General features: G+C 32.1%; 3 protein-coding genes and 1 non-coding gene across 7 annotated transcripts; all 4 read left to right on the top strand.

Annotated features, from left to right (window-relative positions):
• The first annotated feature begins 3,049 nt into the window (after positions 1 to 3,049).
• On the top strand, positions 3,050 to 3,946 carry LOC129312723 (early nodulin-like protein 2). The gene is made up of 2 exons (XM_054955404.1): positions 3,050 to 3,275; positions 3,383 to 3,946. The coding sequence occupies exons 1-2, from the start codon at positions 3,065 to 3,067 to the stop codon at positions 3,829 to 3,831; spliced, it is 660 nt and encodes a 219-aa protein (XP_054811379.1). The 5' UTR covers positions 3,050 to 3,064; the 3' UTR covers positions 3,832 to 3,946.
• Positions 3,947 to 4,865: 919 nt separating this feature from the next.
• On the top strand, positions 4,866 to 4,949 carry LOC129314705 (small nucleolar RNA R32/R81/Z41). The gene has a single exon (XR_008594216.1). It is a non-coding gene; the product is annotated as a small nucleolar RNA R32/R81/Z41 (small nucleolar RNA).
• Positions 4,950 to 6,998: 2,049 nt separating this feature from the next.
• Positions 6,999 to 10,286, top strand: LOC129313010 (wax ester synthase/diacylglycerol acyltransferase 4-like). 2 transcript variants are annotated; one of them, XM_054955826.1, is made up of 5 exons: positions 6,999 to 7,266; positions 7,379 to 7,960; positions 8,295 to 8,645; positions 9,673 to 9,810; positions 9,887 to 10,286. In XM_054955826.1, exons 1-5 carry the CDS (start codon positions 7,081 to 7,083, stop codon positions 10,049 to 10,051), a joined length of 1,422 nt encoding a protein of 473 aa, XP_054811801.1. In that variant the 5' UTR covers positions 6,999 to 7,080; the 3' UTR covers positions 10,052 to 10,286. The 2 variants fall into 2 exon arrangements, with proteins under 2 accessions (XP_054811801.1, XP_054811802.1); XM_054955827.1 differs by having other exon boundaries at positions 7,000 to 7,266; positions 7,379 to 7,963.
• Positions 10,287 to 16,277: 5,991 nt separating this feature from the next.
• Positions 16,278 to 20,773, top strand: LOC129312524 (dihydroorotase, mitochondrial-like). 3 transcript variants are annotated; one of them, XM_054955170.1, is made up of 9 exons: positions 16,278 to 16,457; positions 17,159 to 17,237; positions 17,670 to 17,815; positions 17,980 to 18,161; positions 18,381 to 18,517; positions 18,938 to 19,103; positions 19,190 to 19,306; positions 19,566 to 19,726; positions 20,169 to 20,773. In XM_054955170.1, exons 2-9 carry the CDS (start codon positions 17,208 to 17,210, stop codon positions 20,361 to 20,363), a joined length of 1,134 nt encoding a protein of 377 aa, XP_054811145.1. In that variant the 5' UTR covers positions 16,278 to 16,457; positions 17,159 to 17,207; the 3' UTR covers positions 20,364 to 20,773. The 3 variants fall into 3 exon arrangements, with proteins under 3 accessions (XP_054811145.1, XP_054811144.1, XP_054811143.1); XM_054955169.1 differs by having other exon boundaries at positions 16,278 to 16,514; XM_054955168.1 differs by having other exon boundaries at positions 16,278 to 16,963.
• Positions 20,774 to 21,797: the final 1,024 nt, after the last annotated feature.

Here is a 21,797-nt window from a genome sequence, read left to right as displayed (position 1 = left end):
CTAACAAGAGCCACTATCTTTTTAATATAGTGGCAGTGAGAACTTGTAAATAAAACTAGACTCAGTTTAATCTTTTTAACAACTTCAAGTTATCAATATTTGGCCTTTTGAAAAAAAAATAGCGGGAAATTAGTCATCATCCCCCTTTATTGTCATTCTAAATCAACTTAAAGGTGATTAGGATGCATAAAGATGTTAAGCTCAACCGACGGTTGTATAGGATTGAAAAAATTCAAGTCCTCAAAAAATTAAGATTTGAATTTTATAAATAAAAATCATGCTGATAGAGCCAATTTTAAATGACCTTTTGTGATATTTAAATCCAGCATCATCATACTGAATGTCCAATAGTTATATTAAAATAGGACAAAGTTTAGAATGCTAAAAAAAAAAAGTTCAAATTAATAAACCAAAAGCAAAATAGAGTTTAGGCAAGAAGCAAAATAAAAGCATGTTCATGAAAAGCTTTTTTTTTTTTTGATTTAAAATGAAATGTAAACATCAATAGAATAAAACATAGCTAGCTTTTTCTATTTGGGCGAGGCACCGACCCAAACATTTTCATAAAAGCTTGTCCATTTCAAGGCTCAGAGAATGTAATTACAAACATACTAGGGTAAACGTAACTAAAAATAGCAAAAATATTTCACTTTGGTAATGTTAAGGATAAGATTACTCAAATAAAAATATTAGGATATCGAGTGCTTCTTAAAAAATACTTTAAAAATAGAAATGCACATTTACTCAATATACCACGTAGAATTATTCCTTAATCTCTATCCTGAAAATAGGAGTATAATTTAAAACTCAAAATGCTATTTGAATTTTTTCTTGAACTTTCTAATTGGATGATACTTTTCCTGTATATGTTTGTATCATGCCATGTGATATTTGTATACATGTAAAAATGTAAGCAAATAATTAAACATACCCTGCATGGCTACAAACTAGAATTCTAAACACGCACAAAAATTTCTACACCCATAGCCTCGCAAGTCGCTTTTGCAAGTGCATGATCACATTCCATGATTGTCTTGGAGAAATTTTCATATAAATCCAGACCATATCATTTATACTTTATTTAGTAAAATTATGTCATGTTACACTAGTTTAGTCAAGTAAAGTAAAAAGACTTTTATAGATACAGCCCATGTTACATGATCAAGTAAAGCGAAACAACCTAACATTTATTGTATTTTATATTATGATCAATTTACTATATTTATCAAATGATAAACTCTTCATATATTAATAATAAACTCTTGCATATCAATGTAAATTGACCACATTTTTAAATTTTCATAAATTTGGGACATATTTTGTAGGCAGAAGATTTTTTTTTTTGGTGAGTGGGCTAAGTTATCCTAAAATAAATATATTTAATTCTTACATAGATCCAATGCATTATGTCATCCATATTCTGTCCAATAAAAACATGCCATGTTAGATAGCCATAAATATAAATTAATTCTGTCATTGATGATATTAGGAAGAGAGAAAACAAGAAATTAAAGATGCATTTTATTCCCAAAAAAAATAAAAGTCATTAAAAGTAATGACAAGTAATATTTTATACATTTGATTGGAGTCTTGAACTAGTAAAATTTTATTAAAAAGAACATAGATAACGTAGTGTACTTAGTTTGTAAAAATTTCTCTCTCTCTCTAAAAAATTCTCTATTTATTGGCCTGCCAAGAAAATTATATTTATCTATATAGTAAGTCTTTTGTACTGTGACATAATATTTGGCCAAAATAACTGTGCGGTATATTATTAAACCTTAAAAACTCATTAATACTGTGTGAGAAAAAATATACGCGAGGCTTGATTTAATCAGTTGAAAAAGTCAAATCAATTTATCATGAGATTTTGAGTTCAAATTTCAAGTTTGATGAGATACGTAATAGCGGTAGACAAAAATACTCATGACAATGAAATAACAAAACTATTCACTAACACCTCATTTTTAAATAAGAATAATCCCTCAAAATCTTAGCTGATAGTTTAAGACCCTAGTGTTGGCTAGGGGAAAACAGGAATGAGATAATTAAGGATATTTTTAAAAAATTTCATTAACTATATTTTAAAAGATTTAAAATATCTTATATTTTTAAATATCTTACCTGAAAAACGCCTTATATATTGTTTGAATTGATGGGGTAAGTATTAATTATCAAGTTTGGCAATAAATTTCAATAAAAACACAAATAGGGACTAATAGTAATTACCATTCATATTATATTGATGTAGCAATATAATTAGCCGTTAATTTTTTTTTGCCAACAATATAATTAGCCGTTAATTTGCCGTTAGCAGAGCTATGTGAATTACTGTTTTTTTTTTTTTCAATAAGAAGTAAAGAACATCATTGATTATGATTAATTTTATACAAATTAAAATGGATTCGGAGTATCCCTTGCCCGTATTCTCAGCACTGCTTATAATCCCCCTACCTGTCTTCCAAGGTTTCCTTCGTTTGCAGCCACGTTTTTTCTTGTAATTTATGGACAATTTTAATTTTCATTTCATTTCATTTTTATTTTTTTTTTGCAGTAGACATTTCATCTCTATTCTTGTAATATTTTTATTTCTTTAAAAAATATGCAATATAACGAAGATATTTTTTAACTGGTACTTTAAAAATGATAATTAATTAAGATAAAAAAATTTGGATCTGTATCGTCTAATCTTTTTTCCTAGATGGCGATCCTGAGATTCTCTATCACCTGAGATGACCAACATGGAATAGAAACGTGGTTTAAAAGGGGGGGGGGGGGGAACTACTCTAGAGATCACATAGAGAAAGTTGAAAAAGAAAGAGAAAAGATGATCTCTGTAGAGAAAGAATAATAACTCCTCTCTCGGAAACGCTTACAATGATTTAATTTATAATTAATTAATATCCCTCGGAAACGATTCTCATAATTTACCAACGTTCATTTTCTCTCCATCACCACTTTATATATGCATATATCCCTCCCTGCAGTGCAATCTCACCATCTTTCTCAGAAATATTAGCTTCCTCACTCTCTCCTATCAGTACTTAACTTCTAGGTCATATACATGTACCAGTTTCAGTGTAATAATATGGGGTCTGAACCATATAGATTGCTTGATCTGTTTCTTCTGATGATTCCCACGTTTCTACTTTGCTTGTCATCATCTCAAGCTTTCAAATTCTACGTTGGTGGCAAAGATGGCTGGGTTCTGAAGCCTTCTGAAGGCTACAATCACTGGGCTGAAAGAAATAGGTTTCAAGTCAATGATACGCTCTGTAAGTATACATTTTTACAAATACAGACACGACATGAAGGAACGTACTCTTAATTGATTGTAATACATATATAGTTTGGTCTTTTTTGTTATTGCGTGTTCGTGTAGATTTCAAGTACAAGAAAGGGTCTGATTCAGTCTTAGTGGTGGAGAAGGCGGACTACGATTCTTGCAACACAAAGAATCCCATGAAGAAAATGAACGATGGGGATTCGTATTTCATCTTCGATAAGTCAGGTCCCTACTTCTTTATTAGTGGCAACTCCAACAACTGCCAAAAGGGTCAGAAGCTGATCGTCGTTGTTTTGGCTGTCAGAAACAGTCGTTGTTCGCCTCCGATGATTACTCCAGCTCTACCGCCGGTAGGTGGGAACCCCCCGGTTGTGTCTCCAGGAAGTTTGTCACCTCAGCCAAGTCAGGGCCCATCTGCAGATGACAATTCTCCAGCACCGTCACCGCCACCTCCTTCGGGCTCTGCGAGTTTTGGTGGTCATGTTTGCGCGGGTTGTAGGGTTGGGATCATGCTGTTGTTAAATTGCTTCGTCTGGCTTGCTTGAGTCGTTCATTTATAACGGTCCAAAATAAGTTGTTACTTTATGTCTTTTTAGGCACATGTTGATTTTATTTGTTGAAGTTGAAATTTGAGTCAATCCTTGCAAATTTTATTTGGATTTGAATTTTTTATTTTTGTGTTTTTTTTCCTTTTCTGTCCGTTGCCTCAAATGTCTGACCAAAACCAATGCTGTTGCAGCTTTGAAGGCACATTTTTAGAGATTTATCGATAATTTATTTTCATGTCTTTTTTTTTGGCTACAAAAAAGTTTAATTGAGGGAAGTGTTGGTCATGCTAAAACTCCTCTCACAACAGTTTAAAGCCTTCAAAAAAAATATACAAGTCATTATATAATATGAAGGTCCCTATTAGGTAATTAAAAAGGTAAAGAAAGTCTCATGTAAAAATGAATCTCCCTACAAACTTGAAAATTCATCCTATCTTTTACACTAGCATGTTGAAACCTCATCACAAAAATTAGAATGACCTAACCCGATGCATATCATTAAGTGCCCCACTAGTGATGGTTAAGGCATATGATTGAGAAGATGAAGAAATATTTAGTCATCACGTTGTGCAAACATAAACCCTCACCAAAATTATGACATACTTGTAGGCTTAAAAGAACGTTTATAGAGTTTCTCACTTGTAAATGGCCTATCTATAAGATTATTAGCGGCAGGATTTGAATAACCCAAATTCTGGATTATGACACATATATATAAGAAATAAATCAAGCCTTTGTAAGTACACAGGTGGCCCAAGACCAAGGGGCCAAAGTCCAAAAGGGAAAAGTTCTTGAAGGGAAGCCCAAAATAGACTTCGGAGCTAGGGTTTTCGATTCGTTGAAGCAATTTAAAAGCCGCGATCCTGATTCGCTTCTTTGCTCTGTCACCAATTTCTTTCGTCTGCTAATTCCTTAAGCTGTTCAGGTGCGAAACTGTTTCACTCAGAGTCCTCGTCGATTTTCTCTCTTACTCTTGGCTGTTCAATTTGTTTTTCACTGTCTTGAACAAAGTATAGAAATAATTTGGAAGATGACGAAGAGGATGAAAGCAAATTAAAGGATGCGTGATCATCAATGATCAAAACTATCCTCGCTACGTTCTTTCTGATTCGTCTATCGGCTTTCTTTTTTCCTTTTCTTTTTCTTTTCAATTCTTGTTAGTTTTTGCTTGTTGCTTGGAGCTGTTCCTTCTGATAAGGAGCTTGGATCTTAAATCACCCATACGTGTTAATCACTCTTTGCACCCAGGCTTTACATCTGTGAAGCATCATGGAGGATTGATCGACACAGATTAATTACATCCACTCTCATCTTCTCTATGATCTCTTCAAAGTTCAAACGACAGTCTGTTATCAGCTTCAGTTTTTTCTATCCAAATATGCATACATATGGTTTCCCCAACTGGACCATCCTCGATGGGTTTTACCATTAATGAATTGATACTGATATTTACCACTAAATAATCACTGAAATAAATACATGTTAATCATTCAATTACGTTCTGACATTCTTTAGCAAACCGCTCTGATCAGGCAGAGGAACAGCAAATATTGGTCATGAAATCTCCGGGAACAGTTTCCTGTGAGTGGATTCTTCATTTACCAGAAAAAAAGTGCTACAGAATAGAAGCTTTTTGTGGTCCTAGTTTTATTTATTTGCCATCTTCTGGAATTTTACTAATCGTCTTAAATTGGCTTATTAATTTTGAAATATTTTTTATAATCACTCATTAAATATAGTATTTTCCCCCCTTAAATTGGAATCCTTGCTTCGTATTAGCTTTAAACTTAATCAAATATGATAAAGTTTGGTCAAAAAAACTTAGATTATAAATGAAATTAAAATGTTTTTAACCTCACGCGTAAAATTTACATTTTATGGATAGATTTGATTAAACACGAAAGGCAATTTTTTTCCTGAATTCCTTAAATGGAAAGAACAGTTGAAGAGACAAAAATTAAAATATTCTTTTAATGATTTTCATCAAAGAAAAAAAAAATCTTTTAATGATACGTCCTCTTGAGCTACTCCTTCGGCAATCGGCATCCATTTAGTTGGGCGTCTGTTGAATTAATGATGATACCATTTTGAATATCACCAATACGTTGAAAATGGTTTATATAACAAAAAATATAAAAAATTCTGAGTGCTACTATAAACTTTTATCTTTTTAGTTGCTGAGACTGCATGTATAAGCCCCATGTTTGTTTGTCCCGAATTATGAGCCAGTAACATTTTGCGGCCATTTTAATTTTGCCAGAATTAAATCAAGTGTGTCTAATAAATAAATGTTGGCAACATGTTTGAAAGACCAAAACCCGTGAGCGCACAAATCTACCACCGATTAAACATTCCAAGAACCACATTGACTCCATCTCCGTTGGCTTTGGATTGGTGATTTTCAAAAGCAAATCCATCTCTCGTTTTACTTTAGTTTGCCACTTTTGTTAATATAACTTAAAAATGATAGTAAAACTTGAAAGAACAAAAGTTTTATTATTACTTTTAGAAAGGGACTATGAGAATCAATTATGTGTAGTTATGAAATTTTATAAATTTGGTTTATAAAGATTAAATTTTAGGAATCAAATTGAGAACTAGATAAATTTAAGGGACTAAGATTTTTATTATTTCAATCTAAAATGTTGAATAATGTTCTTAATCTTAGAGGCTTATACAACAATATAAATGATAGATTTTTGGAACAAGGGCGGTGAGGGGCTAAAATTTGAAAGCAACATGTTAACATTAAATAGGTATGAAGCTAATCGCGACAAGTGGAAGCATTTCGAGTTATGTAAATCCATTTCATAATTGATGATTAATTGACTTTGTCTATATCAGATTAGATGGAAATTGGTTGGTTAAAAAGTAGTAGAAGAAGAAGATTAGTTGGAAATTTGGCTACTGGGAACACACCATTTACGTTTCCACATTTATTCAACATGACGCGTTGGTGCTCGAATCAAAGGCACGGGGGTGACATGGTTCAATTCTCGTCTCTCGTTTCTCTTTTGCAGAGGGATACATCCAAATCATCACTTTCCATATCAAGTACAATACGTTGAAACACAACCAACATTTATGAAGAAACAGTTGGGGAGGTGCTGTGTATATTTTTGGGTTCCAATTCATTGCAATTATATATATCCCCTTTCCTTTTTAATCTGTCCACAGCCACCAGTTCTCCTATAGCTCATCTCTCTCTCCCTCTCTCTCTCTCTCAATAACGGATACTTTACGATTATGGATTACATGAATGAAGAGTACACAGAGCCCGTGAGTCCTGCTGGAAGATACTTCAACAGCTCGGTGATATGTTCATATTGTTTTGGGTTTTTAGAATCAGAAGTTCCCATTGATGACTCTCAAACTATCTCTCTGCTTCAACATGTCTTCCTCCCTATTAACCCTCGCTTCTCCTGTATCATGGTTCTCCCTCTTTCTCTTCCCTGTTCCACACACACACACACACATCAGCTCTTCTGTTCTTCACATATTTCAACTCGTAATTAAAAAATTATTATTTGATGGTCACATGCAGGTTAAGGACGATGATGGGAACATGATATGGAAGCGAGTTGAGGTGAGGCCTGAAGAACATGTGAAGGTGCCAATATTTCCTGAAAACGCTTCATCATCATCAGGATTGTATGACCAGTATTTTAGTGACTATGTTTCAAGGATTCTCACAGAGAAGACGCCAAGCGACAGACCACTGTGGGAATTCCATGTGATTAAGTATCCAACAAGCACTGCTAGTGGCACCCTCATCATGAAACTTCATCATTCACTTGGAGATGGTTATTCCCTCATGGGTGCTCTTCTTTCTTGTCTTCATAGAGCCGATGATCCTTCTATTCCATTATCATTTCCTTCGAGAAAACCATCAGAACCTGTACAATCTTCCACCAGACAGAACGTGTTTAGGAGGTTGCTTTCAGTTATTTCCTCCTCTTTCAACTCCATATCAGATTTTGGGTGGAGCTTGATAAAATCTGGTATGATTCAAGATGACGTAACACCCATAAGATCTGGGTTGGAAGGAACTGAGTCTCAGCCTTTTACCTTATCAGACATATCATTCCCCCTTGAAGCTTTCAAAGAAATCAAGTCAAGGCTTGGGGTGGTAGTATTTATAACACCTTGCTTGTTTATTATTATTAGGGAAAACATAGTTTTAGATTTCTGCACTTTTGATCGTTACACTTTTTTTACAGTGTTTTAAGTTCTTAGATTTTTGTTTTTTCATTGTTTTAAGTCTCTAAGAAATCTTTACACTTTGTTCACAAAGAAATCTAAAATAATGAAAAACAAAATTATAAGGATTTAAAATATCAAAAAAAAGTGCGGGATCAAAAGCAAACTATGAGCAAAGCTTAGGAATCAAAGGTTATGTTTTCTCTTATTATTAACTTGTTTGAGATATCAGATTAAGCTAATAATTAAATCCTATGCAGACAACAAATGATGTGCTTACTGGCATGATCTTCTATGGGATTAGGCAATACATGCAAGAGATGAAGAGCAAGGGGAAAGCAGATTCCACGGCGGTGGTGATGTTCAATACAAGACAGATTGAAGGTTATCAATCAGTGAAGGATATGCTGCAGCCTAATTCAAAGAGTCGGTGGGGGAATCAAATTTCCTTCTTGCAAGTATCAATTCCTAAGCTGAATCAAGCCAGTATTTCCAACCCCCTTGAATTTGTTTGGAAAGCCCACAAATTAATTCAGAAGAAGAGGAAATCTTTCAGTGTTTTTCTCATTGGCTGGCTTCTGGGTCTGGAGATGAAATTCAGAGGGCATGAGGTAGGTTTATGTTTCTGTTGCCTGCTAGTGGGCGGAGGAAAGAACTACCCATCTTTGTTTTAGCAAATCATCATCTTCTAAGAGATTCTAATTTTTTTTTAATTTTTAAAATTTTTACTGGGAAAAAAATTAAAATTGCACCTTCTTTAAGCAATATATAATATTCAATATTCAAAATATTAATATCTAATTGACTGACAATTAAAATAATTTTTAATTTAAAAATAGATTAACTTTTTAAATGAAAGAAACTATGAGCTTGTTTGAAATTATTCTTATTTTATTGTCCTAAGAACTAGTATTTTATAGAATATGTTCTGATAATAAAAAAATAATAAAAATAAGTATTTTTTTATTATCCTTTACTCTCTAAAGTAATAATATCAAAACACCTAAAAAATATTTTTATTTATCTATTTTCATAATAATACTTTTAATTTTTCAAAATACTTTATTAAACATTTTTTTATTTTTTTATTTTGAAGAACATAAAACTGTTCTCAGAACAAGTAACCAAATAAGTCCTATATTATTGTTCTTAAGACTATTTCGGTTAAATTTTATTTTTGATGGAAACCAAAATCCTCGGGGATCATCACATTTTTCTTGGAATTAAATGCATCTTTTATTAGAAGAGAGAGAGTGAACCAATATAAATTAATATAAGTGGGACGAGCTCCTAATCTCCTACCTTTGAAATAGAAATTGATTAAATATTTGATTTTGAATTCCTTTTCGGTTAAACCAAAATATCCCCACAGTTGATAATTGTGAAACTAATTGCTTGAAAAATCTGAGCAACATTTAAAGAATTATCTTCTCCCAAGTGATGATTTTGAATTCTTATGCACGTACAAAACAAATTTATTTGAGTTGAGAGATTAATCTTTAGCTCTTATTCTTACTGTTGGACGAACAAAGAAGAAAGAGACGGAGACTGAACCGGTTTTTTTTTTTTTTTTTTGGTTGGGTTTGTGGAAGTTTGAGTACAAGTGATGATCCAGTTGAAGTATTGTTTGTGTTGCAGGCAGTAGCAAAACGAATGTACAGCACACTATGGAATTCAAGTGTGGTAATCTCGAGCTTGAACGGCCCTTTGGAACAGATGGCTCTCGCAAATCATCGCGTCAAAGGCTTTTACTTCACCATGACTGGTGGTCCTGAGGTGGGTATGCGTAAAAGCTGATTATGGATGAATATCTGTGTGGTGAATTAAATAACTAATGAATGTGTGATTGCAGAACGTGAACATATCAATCATGAGTTATATGGGAACGCTGAGGATTACATTGAGAACACTGAAGGGTTTTGTAGAGGAGCACAAGTTCAAGCTGTGCATGCACAATGCCTTTCAGGTCATTCATCAAGCAGCTATGAACGCCCCGGCGAAAAACCACTCATTTTAAAAACTAATCAATAAAACTCTACTTTCATTACCTTTTAGTTTTTTTTTTATTTCTTCTCAAATGTAATATATATATATATATATAGTCCGTTTAATTTGATGGTAGAATCGTCCATTACCGGAGAAATGGTTCGCCATCAATACCGATCACATATTAATTGGTCATGTGCACTGATATTCAGACTCGGCTTCTTTTCCTTGGAAGTGATCATTATTAAATGGATTGACTCTAATAATGGTGCCCTTTAATTGGTTAATGCATCTATATCACTATTATTGTCCTGACGGATATATACATACATACATACATATATATATATATATATTTAAAGAATAAAATCTATATAAATTATAAATAATGCGGTTGAATTTGTATTTATTGAATTGGATATAAAGTAAGGTTTTAAAGACTTTTCAATTCCATGGAGAGGTAAAGATAAAGTTTGGAGCTAATGATCTTGTAACCTAGTGGTATATAAATTTTTTTGTAAATGAAAAGTTACAGATTTCATCTTGCTTGTTAGTTTCTACCCTTTTAATTAAACAATAAAATAAAATTTGGACTTGTGACTATTTTTTAACTACGTTGTTTTATTTGACTATTAGATATCATTAGCAGTACATTGAAATCACTGGCAAAAAAATTTCTTCAAGAAATATGAACTAACAAGAAATGTGAATGAGCATTTAAAATCTTAAATTATTACATGAATAATATTTTGAATTATAAACTCTTAAAATATGTAAAAATCTTTTTTAATTTCTAAATTCTGACTGCTTGAAACCCTGTTATTAAGTTGGATAAAATAACTGTTATTTTTAGAAGTCAAAATAAGTATTACATCAATATGTAATTAGGCCCTACAACTATTCAAGTAAAAGCTGTTTTTTCCAACTTAATAATGAGATTTCAGGCACTAGAATTTATAAGTTACGAGTAGTTTTTACATATTTTAAAAATTTAAAATTTAAAATGTTATTCATGCAATAGTTTAAAATTTGTGACTCTGATTAACCTTAACAAGAATATACAAGATAGAAATGTATGTTCATATCACAATCACAACTTACTTTATCCACGCACACGCGGCAAATCTGATCCAAATATTATGCTCGTTTCCAATAATAATTAAAAATATTAGTTTCTGAAAAATAAAGATAAACTCAACGTGAATTAACAAAAATAAGAAAACTGGAGGAGACTGGTATATTTGTGTGAGAGGGAAAGGGATAGAATTCAGTCGGGAAGGCTGAGAAATCAATGGCTACCAAATGTGAAGACCAATATTCCATACACTGAGAATAAAGGATAAATCTCCTCAGCCATAGTTGCTTTATATATAGGCTAAAAATTAAAAGGAGAATATCAATAAAAGATCCTGAAAGATATTTAATTTTTTAAAAGGATTTTGAACAAACAAACATTAACAGATTGTAAAACTGTTGTTTTAACAAATATAATAAGTTAAACTATTGTTTTAACAAATACTAAAACTATTGTTTTAACAAATACTAATATTTAATTTATTTAGAATCCTTGCCAAATATTAAAATTTTTTTTATAGATCTTTCAATAATATTCTCCCAAATTAAATCTCCAACCAACAACCGTTTGTTTAAAGGACAAAAGTTTCCATCATCACTCATGCGCATTAATGTAGGTATGTGTGTCTTTGAATTGCCTCTCCTAGTGGCAACATGGGGTCCAATTTCTTCAATATGCTTTTCGAGTGAGCAGCAGAAAAAATCACTTACAGGAAGCAGACACATATATTTTTCAGTAAATTAAGAACATGTGAACAATATTTTAGGGACAATATTGACAACTTATTTGTTGAACATTGACATGAAGTGATTTTAATTTTAACAAGTTATTTGAATATTTAAAACTCTTAATTCATATTTTGATAAAGTTCTTTAAGTGGCATTTTGATATTGATAATTTATTCTTTTAATATTGACAATCTGTTATTTTGTCAGGTCCTTGAATAAATAACATTTTTTAGGATATTTTGATAAGTTGGTTATTAAAATTTTGACAACTTCATTATAAAGAATTGACAACAATTTTTTAACAATTTAAACTTTCACAGAAATCTTTAAAAACTTAATCTATAATATATGTTATTTTGCACAATATAATTAAAGGTTTTGTTGGTTAATAATGACAAATGGTTAAACAAGTGATTATATACCTGACTATCTTAAAAGAATTGACTATAGTTGATCTTGTTGCTGGAGCTCTGCTAGCCATGCTCCGACGGCCATCAGTAGAGCTCTGGCGGCCATCAATGACCAGAGGTGAGTTTTTTAATGAATGAAAAGTATTTTAATAATTGAACAGCAAAACATAATTTCAAATAAGGACCTACCTGAGACTTGTAATGAAATTTTAATTGTTTGGGTCATGTTGCTTTCGGAAACTTGAATGATATTGTCCCTTCATTAATTGGGTGTGCACTGACGATTTGAAAGTGGTTATTATTTATTATAGAAGTTATTACAATATATCGACATTCAAAAAAGACTTAAGTTATTGGATGATAGTCCACTCTGATATTTTATTTGACCACGTATAATAGTCGCCTTTACAAGGATGAGCACAGATTCAATCCTTAGTGGATATTCTCTTTGAATCTTGAAAGATATAACGTGAAACTATAATTTGAACGATCCAGAAACAAGAGAAGCCCTCGATGTTGCTTTTTGATAGTTTGTACATATAGATCCCTACCACAGCTTTCTTGTTTATTAATTCCATAGCCGTCAAAAACTTCATCCATTCAATTTTACGCTATTACTCAATTGCTCTAATATTTTTAGTATTTTATTTAATTTCACTGTCGTAACTATTGAATATGTTTGCTTTAGGAGTCAACAAAAATGATGCCATGAATACACTACGAGAATTTCTGGCAAAAAAAAAAGGACTATATTATGAGATTCAATTGGTCATGTATTAATTGTATAGCCGAGCAGCGAATTAAAATTTAAAAATCATCATCATCGTGAATGGATGTGGCTCTCTCCAAGTTGCAACATGTGGCGTCATTTAATTATATCGTTGTCGTTTCATATAACCAAACCCTATGTTCCCATCCCTATCTTTAACTCATGCACCCAAATAATCAATTGAATTAGAATATCTACAAGTTCATATACGTGTGTGTTGGCACCAACAACCCGGCCAGTGAAAAATAAATACCTAACAAACTTCACATTTATTAAAAAAATAATAGTAATTATATTTTTAAAATTGTTAAAGAATATTTAATTTTTTTAATTTTTTCTTTTTTACAATTAATTACTATAATAAATTGTTGTATATGAATTCAAACTATACATAACAAATAAACAAGAGGCATTACAAGGCATTTGAATCCAGTGATTGAGCGGTTGATTCAACTTAGCTAAATGTTTTAGATTTGGCCTCAAGTATATGCAATAATGATTGAATTCTTTTTGAGAGATGGGTCTTTTAACTACGTGCCCACAAATTATTGACCATATTAATTTAGATCAAAGACCTGGAATATTGAAGCAAGAGCAAATAAAAAGGAGTAAAATTAAAAAGAATAATTGATCTAAATTTTATTTTATATTGAAGATTAAGAAAAGATTCCGAAATTTGCCTCTTAATTTAGAAGGGAAGGGAGTAGAACTCAAACAAAGCAAAAATGGCCAAATGAAGGAAAAATTTTAGGGTCAAATCCATTGGATTGGGACATCTATAGCTGAAACTGCTTGTTTTTTCAAGGATATAAATTTACATATATTGCCCCTTTGTTGTTATTTTCTCCGAACGGGTAAACACTAAAAAGGGAAGTCTTTCATGTTATATACTTGCATTGCATGCTTCTTTCTGGTCATAATAAATAGTAGAATGTTATATTTAGGATCATGGAGTGTTTAAGAGGTGATATAGCCCAGCAGATGAATTATTTGGAAAAATCAGAATGCCGTATGACATTGGAACACTATTTACTAGGTCCTTTAGGAAAAATAGATATGAAAAGGAAATAATCAAATTGTCCTCAATGAAAATATGTAGGAAATTTCACAATCTGATCGCAATCTTTCCTGAAGACATGAAACTTCATCTCAGGAAAAAGAAACAACTTTTCTTGAAACAATGCTATCAATAGAAGAAATTTTCGAAACCATGGAAGAAGTATGCGCAGTGATTTGTGTACTCCTTGTGGGAGAAATTGCCCAAAATATAATAAATTTTTATAATTTGCTTCCTCTAGCCATAGGATTTTGCATAGATCATTCTTAGTATACATTTTAACTGATTCAATTTTACTTGATAATAATTTTAGACTTTTGTTGTTGATATGCGTAACAATACTTAATTTAAAAGACATTTAATATAATATTTGAATGTTTATTGTGAGAAGTGTTCATATTTAATACTTAATTGTACCTTGAATCAAAGTTAGAAATACGAGCTAAGTTTGACGACCCACTCATTTAAACTTGTTTTCGTAAGGATCGGGGCTTGAAAAATCAAAGTCTTTTAGTATAATTGAACTTCAAAACTTAATATTATTAACCCATGTGAAAATGACCTCAAGCAATCCATTTAAGCATTTTTTTAATTTGACTCTAAAAAGTAAATTATTTTTGTTTTTTAAATTAAATTTAGACTTTAAATATATATTTATATTTTAAAATTAAAATTTATATACTTATTTTTAATTTTTAAATATCATAATTTATATTTAAAAAAATCAATAATATAGTAATATAAAAATTAATTTTTTTAAAAAAAGGAGCATACAAGCTCTCCAATGAGCGTCTAACAAGAGAACATGCATACCATAAAAAAATAATTCACATTCAGTGCTCATTACAAGTGATGAGCACCGAGTGCTCATGAGATTCAAGAGTAATCTTAGCCCTTTATTTTAGTCTAAATTAATCATTTTCATTTATTTAAATTAATTTTTAAATATTTTAAATATTTTATTTATTAATATAAAAAATATAAAAATTTTAAAATTTTAATAAATATGTTCATTATCAATCTGGCTAGTACATATTTAATCTAATAGTCTAATTTAGTATTAAAAATTTTATAATTTAACCTTGAACAGTTCAAATATAATTTAAATGACTTAATTTAATATTAAAAAATTTATAAATTTTATAAATTAATCATTTAAATGTACTCTAAATTGTCCAAATTTAACATTAAATTTTTTAATTTTCTATTTTAATAAATATAATATTAAAAATATTTAAAAATTAATTTAAACAAATGACAGAGATTAATTTGGGTTGAAGTAAAGGGTCAACATTACTTCAGACCCTGATGAGCATGAAAAGCACCGGATGCTTTAAAAAAAAAAAAAAAAACACACACACACACAAAGGTGACTAATTGCTTTTATTGAAACGACACTGTGCATTTGTTAGATTGCCCACACGTTGAGTTCTCTCATTAGAGCAAGGAATATGGACAGGCCCAATCCTTAAGGCCTGAGCCTTAAAACTTAGTTTTTCATTTTGAGCCTCATTTCTCAAGCTCGGCTCTCATGTAAAGGATTCAGGGTCGTGCTGGCAAACCTTTTTTCAAAAAATAAAAAAATTAAAATAAAATCAAACATTATTAATTAAAATATTTTGAAATTAAAAAAATTAAAATTCTCATAATTTTTTAAAAATTAAATAACACACATTTAGAAGTTTAGTAATAAAATTTAAATCTTGATTAAAAAATAGTTCATTTTTTATAAATACACAAACATAGTAATTATAGGAAAATAAAAAATCAAAAATTTTATACTATACACTAATATTTATTAAATTATATTAAATTAATTTTAAAATAAATTAAAATTAATAATTATATAATGCGTATAGGATCAAGTGAGCAGGTCATTGGTTTTAAACACGTGTTCCACTAAAGAAAATAACAATAACAATAACAATAACAATAATAATAATAATAATGTTTGAAAGGTCGCTCGAGCTCAAGCTCTTTTTTACAAGGTTTATCAAGGCCAAACTTTCAAACCCGATTATTTAAAAAAATTTATTTTTAAAATTTAAATTTTTATTTAAATAGAGCCACACTTCAAGCTCGGTCCTATTTCTGACCTATCTCTCATGTCTTTTCGTGTGACTATGGCCCTAAGATCCTGTCGTTTATCATCACTATCAGCAGCAAGATTGTGTCGTTTAAATCCTCTACAATTCGCTTGGTAGATGCACTCCATGCATTTCGATCAAAACGCCGTCAGTTCTCTGTGTCCAATCTCAGCCGTTGATTCCGTTTAATCATAGTTTTCAATTTCTCATCTTCTCCTTCGACGTCTGAAACCCAACGGCTCTGTGCGCCGCGTCCGCAACTGGTTTTCATCGTTGAAACTCAGCCCTGTCTGCTGCCGTGCCCTTCCTAGGTTTCGTGCTTTTCTTTTCGTTTCTTGTTGGTGGAAGGTCGTCTGGAGACTCTGAAAGTATAATTTGGTTTTCATAAATTAAATTTCTTATCTTGCACGAATGTTTAAATGGAATTGGATTTTCTTTTTCAAGAGCTAGGCTTTGCAACAATTGGAGCTGATACTGCCGTGCCCTGTGGGAGTCTTTTTAGACCTTCTGTTTTTTTTTTTTTTATCAACGATGAGATTCTATCAGTCTGGGTTTTCATTTTGAAGTAAACTGATTGATGATTGATGCAATGGAGCTATGAGAGCCACGGTGATCGATTGATTTGAGGGTGTTCGATAAAATCCCTGGACAACACTCTATGCCAAAGTGAACTCCTGGTTATAAAAAAAGCTGTCTTTCTATAGCCACCATTCTCATTGAAGTGCTGAGCCATTCCATTCAGGCCCTTTGCATAATGAATTATTGTTCAGGCCATTGATTAGTGGTGTTTCCAATAACAATTGGCAATCACATCTAGGTTGAATTATTTCATTTTACATTTTGTTTATGGTCGTTAAACTAAATGACAAGCAATTGATAACAAAGTCCTCATTTACTTCATTATTTCCCTTTCTCTTTTTATAGAAATGCATGTCATCGTAAGTAATAATAAGGTTGTGCTAAAGTAATTATTTGCTTCTTTTCTTTTCATCTCATAATTTCTTCCTAACAGATAGTTCTGCGAGTTTTGAAGTGCTTGTGATGGCTTTGTTGCATTAAGAATGATGAAGACTTTGTTCCTTCCTTACCAAGTAATTCTTGATTTTTTTTTTCAATAACTTTATTTGTGAAGTTGTCTGGTCAAAAGCTCAAATTTATTTCCTTAATTTCTATTTCTGTGGCAAAACAAGTATTGAAAAGGGGGTGGCACATCCTGCTGTATTCTCACCTCATTTCTTCAATACCTGAATGGCCTTAGTAGGCGTTTGCATTTTGAACTGTAATAATAAAAGTAGCTGCTTTCTTTAATCCCTTGCCGGGCTTTTATCAATTTGAAAATGTTGGAATCCTGTTCAAATGGCTTCAAGCGTAACTACTGCTACACTTTGAACTGTTTGCAATCTAATAATTTTTGTTTCCTTACTCAAACTAGACTCTATCATTATGTGCTCCATCACCTTTTGGGTGAATTATCTCTCTTTGTATGATTCATCTAGTACTTATTTTGTTATCTTTGTTCATAGGTATTAAACTTTTCATCTAAAAAATTTGAAGTGCATCAGCGCCTGCATTCTAAAGTACCGAAGATGGAGCTTACTATTACGCAACCTGATGACTGGCATCTTCACCTTCGTGATGGTGACCTTCTCAAAGCTGTAATCTCTTCCAGGTAAATTCGCTTATAAATCAATAACAGAAAGGCCTGTTATCAATCCATTTACACTCATGATTTTTAGGGGATGAATGAGAGGAATGCTTGGTCCTAGCTTCTTTTATATTCCTACAAATGAAATGATTTTCAAATCCTGATTAATGACTAGTACTCGACTACAGTGCAAAGCATTTTGGAAGGGCGATAGTTATGCCAAATTTAAGGCCACCCATTACTAGCGCAGCTGCTGCCTTGGCTTATCAAGAGTCCATCTTTAAAGCACTGCCTAGAGACAGCAACTTCACTCCCCTGATGACCCTTTACCTAACAGACATGACAGGCCCTGATGAGATTAAAGTTGCTAGTGAGTCTAGTTGTGTTCACATGATTTTAAAAAAATTTACCTCTGAAATGTATTCAATTGTATGGCAAAAATAAGTTATCAAGTAAGTTTAATTTGCATGTCTATGGTTGTATATATACACGCACTGCCTTCTGTCAATTAGATTCTTGTGCTCATCCATCTTTTTCTTTATTTTTATAAATATATTACATTTATTGATGATGCTGACTGCATTGACAGAAAGAAGTGGTGTTGTTTATGGTGTGAAATTGTATCCTGCTGGTGCCACCACAAACTCTCAAGATGGTGTTACAGATCTTCTTGGAAAATGTCTTCCTGTTCTAGAGGAGATGGTTCGGCAGAATATACCATTATTGGTACCATTGTGATTTTGCTTAGCTTGCTTATTTGTCTTTTTTTTTTGGGGGGGAAAAATTGTTACTCTTGTTTTTTTTCCATTCTCTCTTTCCCTTTTAACTCCTTGAACCTGATTTGTACGTGATTGTGCCTAAGAATGTCTTCTGTCTCTTATTTTACTATCCTTGTCCTAGTGGAGGATTCTTTCAATGTTCAGATCTTGTGAGTCCCTTGTAATTGATTTTATTGTAATGGACACCTATTTCACAGCATATTGCAACGATAAACATGTGAAAGCTTAAGTATGAACTGCATGGTGTTTGGAAAGCTACCCAGTGACATGTTTCCCTCTTTCCATCTGGTCTTTCTTCTGACTTGAAGTACTTAAGATGTTCTTTTTTTTTTTTTAACATCCTTATGCTTAATCAATTCCCCTACAGGTTCATGGGGAAGTCACAGATCCAAGTGTTGATATTTTTGATAGGGAAAAGGTCTTTATTGAAACAATTTTAGAGCCTTTACTTCAAAGGCTTCCACAGCTGAAGGTGGTGATGGAGCATATCACTACCATGGATGCTGTTAAATTTGTAGAATCTTGCAAGGAAGGTACGTCTAATCATTTGGTTGAATGAACTCTATTTTTATGTTATTTCATTTTTCATAGTTTTCTCATGATTTACTATGTTTGTTAGGTTATGTGGCTGCAACTGTTACACCACAGCATCTTCTTCTGAACCGCAATGCTCTGTTCCACGGTGGCTTGCAGCCCCACAATTACTGTCTTCCAGTGCTCAAAAGAGAAATTCACAGTATGTATTCATCTACCATAAAGTATAAATAATTTCAACTAAACATCTTTCAGGTGCTATATCAGTCTTCTTCATTAAAAACTTGAGGTAAATTATTTAAATAGAAGTCATGAATATTATGATTTACAAATGGTATGAATGCAGCTTTTTTCGAAAAAGTCTTGAAATGTTCTTACTGCTTGTCTCATCTTCTGATATTTTTCTTTTCCACATAATTTTATACATCATTTCTATTATTATTGTTATTTTTGTTTCACAGGACAGGCTATTGTCTCTGCTGTTACCAGTGGAAGTAAAAGGTTTTTCCTTGGAACCGATAGCGCTCCTCATGAAAGACATAAAAAAGAATGTCCTTGTGGATGTGCTGGCATATACAACTCCCCTGTTGCTCTATCACTCTATGCAAGCGTCTTTGAAGAGGTAACACCTCAATCATATGTTAAATTTTACATTCTTCTATTTCCAGATGAGCATTTTGTTGGGTTTAAGGGCCCATTTGAGTGACTACGAAAAACACATTCAAACTACATCTGAGATGCACTTTTGCCAAATCTAACAAATAGTTAGATCCTCCAAATGTGCTTTTACCATATGTAAATTGAAAACCAAACACACACTAAGGAGCAAGGGGAAATGCGTGAGTTCCAGTGATGAACTAGTATTTGCTTAAATCAGTGCGTGATTCATGAATGACATTAGTGTTTGATTCCTTGACGATATGGTCACATGCATTTTTGTTTGCTTATGATAACACACACACACACACACACACACATATAGTAGACTGTTTATCTGTGAGATGCAACTAGAAGGCAAGGCTCGTGCTTTGCATGATTATTAGTAAATTGTTTCCATGTTTAAGGCTGGTGCGCTCGACAAGCTGGAGGCCTTCACAAGCTTTAATGGACCAGACTTCTATGGCCTTCCAAGAAACAGCTCAAAGATTAAACTGAGGAAGGCTCAATGGAGGGTGCCCGAGTCTTTTTCCTTTCCGTTTGGAGACATTGTCCCCATGTTCGCCGGCAAAACGCTTGAATGGGAGGCAATCCTTGTGTGATTGATCCATGTGTCTTCTATTAATAGCCCATCGTCTTTATGCAGACTTTCTGAGAATAAAGGAAGTTCATTTAATACAACGAGACATCCATGAAGTTTCATGGAAGTGTCCCATCCAACATTATTTTATATTTTTGGCAATGACTGCAATATTCCCAGTCATTCTACAAGTAAAACTTATTTTATATTTTTGGTGAAAGGTTGTAATATCATAATCGAAAGATATGTTGTGTTCCCAAACTAAAAGAATCATGAGCTTATATGGAAAAGCGTAGAAATATTCTGCCTTCCTCCCCACTTTTGAAATTCTAATTCAGCATATCGTCATAATTTTTCTCGACCCCTTTGGGTTTTGATAGTTTCATGATGTATAACTTTACTATCTGACAGTTGAATGAACAAATTGTTCTGAAGTTCCTTCTGAAAGCAACCTTTTTAATCGTCTGATGACATATGGTACAACAGGTTGACGATGATGCCACAATGCCTCTGTAAGCTTTCTACGCAGAGGCTAAAATAACTTGGCAATTTTTTTTTCTGGATGCATAAATTGACTCATTATTTTATAGATAGAAACTAAAGGATGACTTTTGGTTTTAGACCCACCCATTGTATGATCAACAAAACTGCAAATATTCAATATTTATCAGTAATTAGATAACAACTATGGTTAGTAATGGAAAATACAAGAAATCAAAACATCTGCTAAGTTAATCATTTTCTCTGGGAATTTCATATGGAATCCGAGAGATTTGGGTAGCTGACAGTACATGATTGTAGAATAAACTATGAATAATGTTTGGTTCCCAAAGTGCTAAACCTTATCATTTTGACATGAGATGACAATATATTGCAAGTTCCAACTGTGAGTTGCATGAGCATCGCGTGTATATAGCTGTCAAAAGGAGCGATAGTCCTAAAAACTTTTTCGATGGAGCCCAATGCCCTTGTCATCAAAGCTGCCTCCATCTATAATCTTTAAAGTCTCGGAGCAAGAGAAAAAGAAGCGCACTAAAATCTTTCCTAACCACCAGAATATAGTAAATAACACAGGACCAGCGCAACGAGATTGAACCATTCAATATTCAAAGATCATGTCCTCACCCATAGCATCTAGGGTGCGTTTGGATTGTTACTTCTCACTTTCCAAAAGTCCTTTTTTCAACTTTTCAAATGCCAAATGTTATTTGAGTAATAATAATAAATGTAAATTAACATTGCAAAAGGATTTTCATAACTGATTTGGAAGTGAATTTTGAAACGTGTAATTTGAAAACCTTTTAAAAGTCCTCTCCAAACTTATTTATAGGGCTTTAGTTTTATTTATAAGATAGAGAGTATTTATTTTAATTCTATTTATAAGGTATTTCAATAAAATATAAGAATATTTTATTTTTTAAGTATGTATATTTAATAGGAATAAATTTAAAAATTT

Source organism: Prosopis cineraria, unplaced genomic scaffold (genome assembly GCF_029017545.1).
Source record: "Prosopis cineraria cultivar Desert tree isolate PC_DT_omini unplaced genomic scaffold, ASM2901754v1 PC6, whole genome shotgun sequence".
Taxonomy (NCBI): Eukaryota; Viridiplantae; Streptophyta; class Magnoliopsida; order Fabales; family Fabaceae; genus Prosopis; species Prosopis cineraria.
This window is presented reverse-complemented; position numbering and strand designations above follow the sequence as displayed.